The sequence below is a fragment of the Acyrthosiphon pisum genome, chromosome X, assembly GCF_005508785.2.
Source record: "Acyrthosiphon pisum isolate AL4f chromosome X, pea_aphid_22Mar2018_4r6ur, whole genome shotgun sequence".
Lineage (NCBI taxonomy): Eukaryota > Metazoa > Arthropoda > Insecta > Hemiptera > Aphididae > Acyrthosiphon > Acyrthosiphon pisum.
Window position 1 is genome coordinate 23,112,497 of NC_042493.1, and position 5,912 is coordinate 23,118,408.

The 5,912-nt window shown below is 26.5% G+C and overlaps 1 protein-coding gene across 1 annotated transcript in view; it reads left to right on the plus strand.

Moving 5' to 3' along the window:
* The first annotated feature begins 252 nt into the window (after window positions 1–252).
* Window positions 253–5,912, plus strand: part of LOC103309560 — a 5,911-nt gene continuing 251 nt past the window's right edge. Inside the window, exons 1-5 of the mRNA XM_016804673.1 lie at window positions 253–435; window positions 500–695; window positions 814–1,211; window positions 1,319–1,359; window positions 3,867–3,959. Coding sequence (XP_016660162.1) covers window positions 253–435; window positions 500–695; window positions 814–1,211; window positions 1,319–1,359; window positions 3,867–3,959 — 911 coding nt within the window. The remainder of the gene's footprint in view (window positions 436–499; window positions 696–813; window positions 1,212–1,318; window positions 1,360–3,866; window positions 3,960–5,912) is intronic.

Here is a 5,912-nt window from a genome sequence, read left to right on the forward strand (position 1 = left end):
GGTCTTAAATCTAGTCATTCAAAATGTAATTTGGAAAGCTAGAAAAGTAATATATTTCACATTTAGTAATTTAGATAATTTTATAAAACTCATTATATTATTTTAAATTTTAATACTGTAATATATTCTAATTCTAAAACTGTAAACTTTGTAAGGTATATCTATTTAGCTATTTGTTATAAAATGTTTAATTACTAGTTATGTAATTCTATTATACTATTATAGGTTATAAAACATTTACGTACACCAAATATGGCAACATTAGTTAAAGTTCTTAAATTAAAAAAGGCTATTCTTGATATAGAACCTAGATGGGATACTACCTACCTAATGTTAGAACGTTTGTTAGAGTTAATGTCATTTTGTATTGACCATGCAAATACAAATACATTGTTAAAACTGAGTGTAAATGAATGGACATCAATTGGAAATTTAGTAAAAACTTAATATTTTTTTTAATTAAAAAATAACCAATGAATTAAATTTTAATTTCTTGTAGGTAAAGTCACTTACACCAGTTAGAGAAGCTTCATTATCACTACAAAGACAAGACATCACAATAGGTGATATTTACTGTACTTGGTTACAAACTCAAAATAAACCTCAAAATATTGATTCTACTGTTTCTAATTCTATTTATCAAATAATGATGGTTAGACAAAAACTGTTGCTAAAAAATGAATTATTCTCTGCTGGTAACTATGAAGATCTTAGAATATACACTATATACTATATTATATTATATTATATTATAATATTATTATTACATTATTAACCTATATTTATTGTGTTTAATTTTCATTATTACTATAGCTATTTATTTGGATCCGAGATTTCAAATTCTTTTGGATTATTCTGATAAAAATATAGCAAAAGAGCATTTAACAAACATATATGATTTAATGATTTCAATGAATGCTACCAATGATCATAATCTAACCATACAAGATTTAAATAATTCTGAAGCAGAAGAATTGAATAATTCTGCAGGAAATAATGAACCAATAATAGAAGATGACTTTGAATCATTCATTCTTAATAATAATGAAACAGCAGTGCCCTTAGGATCAAACAGTTTCTCTACTCAAGCACCAATTCAACTTTTGTTAGAAGCGTTTGACAATATATCTAGGGAACATTATAAAACAAATATTGTTGAGTATTGGAAAGAACAACAAAAATCTAGACTTGAGCTATACAGATTAGCCCAAGTTAGTTTTTAGTTGTTCCAGCAACACAAGTAATTAGTTTAAAACTTTAAAATAATTTATGACCATATTTTTTTAAATAATAATTAAATAATTTTAATATTTTTCAGGTCAGTGTAGAAAGAAGCTTTTCCTCATTAAAATTAATTTTGTCAGATTTACGTACAAATATGACTGAAACTATTTTAGAAGATATAATGATTATAAGAGGCAATAAGCAATTTAAAAAATGATTTTTTTTTTAATATGTTATTTAATAATTATATATAGGTACTATATATTATTATAATTTATATTAACTATTGAGTACTTAACTTTTGTAGTTTTGTGATATTAACTAACGTTGTTCCTGTAATGTTGTTCCTAAATGTTTGTTATAAACTTAATTTAAAAAAAATTTAATTTGTTATATTTACACAATGTATGATTAACATTAAGAAATATTATTTAATTAAATAGAATATTTACAAGAAACAGTCATTCTTAGTTATAAGTTATTATTTATAAATATTAATATTTATTAAATAAAAATCAACTTGTTTTATTTTATTTTTAATAGTGTTTATCTTTATTTTGTACTTAATACCTACTTACTATTTATTATTTTTGTTTCAATGTGTAATTGCACATTTTTTATTTTGATTCTTAGGTGTATTTTACATTTTTATTTTTTTTACAATTGTATGTTAATTTTCTGAGTTCTGGATTATTTTTATTATTTAATCTAGAAATCTGAAATCTGAAATAGTGTTTCACTTTAAGACTTAAGTCTTTACTTTTTAATCGTTAACAATGCCCTTTTAAAATTTAAAAATATTTAAATTTTTAATCAGAAATTTTTAACTTTCTAAATTTTATAAAAATAAATTATAATTTTGATTACAAATTTAAATATTAAGAATAATAAATAATTCATTTGACTTTTAAACTTATAAGTGCATTTTTATACTGCACGTTATCGTTATAAGTTATAACTTAAAAGTTAAGAGTTATAACTTATAAGAATATATTATTAAAAATGTTTTCCATCCCTGGTTTCAACGTAGATTGTTGATTCATTGATGGCAATTATTTCTGCTGTGAAGATGCTGGCTTCATTGGTAATTTATACAGTTTTTTTACAGATCCAGAAATGAATGCGCAGCCTGTACCGGTATATACATACTAAAATGTATACAAAAATTACAAAACAGGAGATAGTTTAATATAGGTATTTATATAGGTAGCAGATAATAATCATAAACTTCAGTCAATTTTCGACTGTAAAATTACAACAATAATAACTCGAAAAAGCATAATACAATAAATACAATATAGTCAATAGTCAATAACTGAATAAAACTGTACTATAGTAGCACGTGTAGATAGTATCTCAATAACCAAGTAATGGAGTACTATATAGAGTGTCAATATTACCCAGCTATTGATAAATTTTAACATTTTGACTGGTTATATACTGTTTATATAATATATATATATCAATTATATTGGTAAGTACCGAACAATATAAATTAAATTAAATGTAAAAAGGCTTATCAATAGTTGGGTAATAAAAATGCAATTTATTGACAGGTGGTTTATCGCAGTGGTTTATGGCAGTATCAAAGCCTCTTTTTTTTTTAGTCTTCGTGTAAGGCATCCAAAACTATCTGTTGACGACTGTCATAACGTCAAACGCGATAAACTAATTTATTGATAGTCTAATCTATAATCGTTTACGAACTTAGGAAATGGAAAGTACAGATTACAATATCTTACGATATATTCCAATAATAAGTTAAAGATAGTTTCAAATTATCAATAATTTTTTTGGAAAGTGAAGTAAAAATTATGAATTATATTTTAAATTGGCGTGTCACTGAAATAATGCGCGAGTGTCACTCCGTGACACGCGTGGCATAGGTTCGCCATCCCTGCCCTATATAAATTATAATCTTAAGCAACGAAAAAGAAGATCTTATAATATTTTCAATAGAACGAATACTATAATAACCTACTAATATAATAGGTACATTTAAATTTTTCAATAGTTATATAATATATATTATATATATAAGTATAAGTCATATTCAGATATATAATTATTTATATTTGAAATTTTAAGATTTTCTTTTATGAAAGTACCTATGTTTGTCTCTTATACAATTAACAATTATATTTTACCACGATATGATTATTTACCACGTTTATATGCAGAAGTTAACGCGCATTGAGTTAATCCGAGAGTTGGGTGCATATAAACGCATTTTTGATTCGCAATAAAGTATAAACTAATGCGCATTTATTATTTAATCGATTCGTCAAATCGAATTAACTCTTACTCCGGGATTAAGAAGTGCATGTAAACGCTTTAATGCAAATTAATTTTTTCGCGGGAATTTTAAAAACATTTTCCGTTAGGTTTTTTTCTGGGCTTTTCTTCCGCCTACCATACACTTACATGGTCTAACCAGGTTATATTCCTATATAAGTAGCCTATATTATTTCATAAAAATAATGTGTTTGGTAAAAGAACAAATAATTAAATAAGATTATGTATACGTACCTTTGAAAACGTCAATGTAGATCGATAATCTCCAAGCATGAAACATGTCTATAACGTCAGAATCAGCCATAATAATTTTGTTAATACCATAAAATATTTAAATTTCAACACAGAATGGACGAGTCAGGAATGAACAACGGTGTGAACATAAACGGTCAAAATGTTAAACGTAAAAAGAGTATGCTCAGTACACAGTGTCCCAGAGAGTAGTGACTATAGTGGTGACTTTGTGGTCAGCAAAGTGCATGACGGACGTATAGAACGCTGGGTTTTCACCAGAATTGTAGAGATAACAACGAAAACTTGGTAGGTAACGGACAATATATTACTGTTATTTCTAACGCGCAATCGTTATTAGCACATTTCGTTTGGTAAATACAACCAAACAATAGTGAATACAACGGTATCACTCACAAAGTAAACAATACATAGTATATACTGTATTATAACTAGGGCCCGGAACTTGTTAAACTAAAAATATTTAAAAAATGCACACAAAAAAAATTTAAATTGACTTATAAGCATCAAAAAATGACCACAGAAATACCAAAAATTAAGGCACCACCCCCTTTGAAAAGTTGACGCAACTGCGTCAAAATTGACCACTTCGGCTCGCTACTGAACACTATTAATTGTTTGCCATTCTGGATAAACATTGTTGTAAGCTTGTAAAATCTATGTTGAATCAAATATTAAAATTCTTAAGCTGCTTTTACTGAGATCTAACATTGTAAGTAGGTAGGTACTATTTAACATTATACTATTATCACAAGACACAAGTAAAGTAACCGATAAGTATAGTATATATTGTTAAAAGTTAAAACATTTGGAGTAAATACATTTGGATTTACCTTACTAATTAGTAATTAGTAATTTGTACGTAGCATAACATAATTAATTAAAAGATATACGTGTGACAATGCTGCAAACATGGTTAAGATTGTAAAATTAATAAATTATGAGGATAGAGATGAAATTACTCGAACCCGGACATTTCGCCGCGACCGATTCGCCGCTGGACTTTTCACCGCGACCGTTTCGCCGCGAAGGGTAATCTTAATCTCCCCACGAAATACCAATAATACCAATGATGTACCTACCTATCATTTATATAGGTATAACAATAGGTACTAAGATTAAAAAAAAAATGTCAAACCTCACCACCCAAATATTTCATGCATTTATCCCCAATTATCACATTTTTGATTTTGAAACATAAATTTCGATATGTTTCTCAATTAAAATCAGATACATTTTATCACCCCTCCTACTGGAATTCGCAGCTTGTGTTTGTGCATAAATACGCAGCTCATAAGCATGCTCACGGGGGTGGAGCCATGAGCTTTCAGTGCTTGCACTCTGTTGGGTCGGGGGGCGTATTTACAGACCGTAACTGAATTCGGCCAAACGGGTATGCACATGGCACTGTAGCACAACTAACGTTATCATAGTTAACAATTTTACATTTTTAAATTACTGTAAATTGTAAACTAATGGCCACAGAAGCCGATGTTTTATAAGATCAATTAAAAAAAAAAAAAATTTTACATTGTTTCAAATTTTTATAGTTGAAGTTTTTTTGTACTGTAGTTCTGTTCTGTTCTGTCTAGTTTTGTACTTTGTGTTATTTAATTCGTACAACATTTATTGTAGACGAAAATAAATTACTTGTGTCAAGATATTTAAAACTATTAACAAATGGTTTATTTATTTAACAATCTTTGTAAAACGTTAAACTAATATATTTTTTCATACTGTCAATAATATTCAATAATTATAATAGTAAGAAGAAAAATACAATCAATATATACAAATATATCAAAATTATTATCAATAATCATAACAAAAATCTTAAAATGTCAATAAAATGTAAATTAAAATAATACTAATGAAAATTAATGAGATTTTGCATATTTTGTCACATTATTTTTTATATTTAAGGCCCCTGCAAACCCTATTATTTTTCATCAAAACGACCTTAGCTACTGACAAAAATTAAAGTACTTCTAGTGGTTCGATTTAAAAAATGTAAAGATGTTTTAATTGGTGAACAAGTCTACTTTTCATCGGTCGGAGCATATTTTTTATATTTTTTATTTTTTGAATATATTGAATACTAAAAAATTATAAATTTATAAAATGTAAAATATTTATTCTCG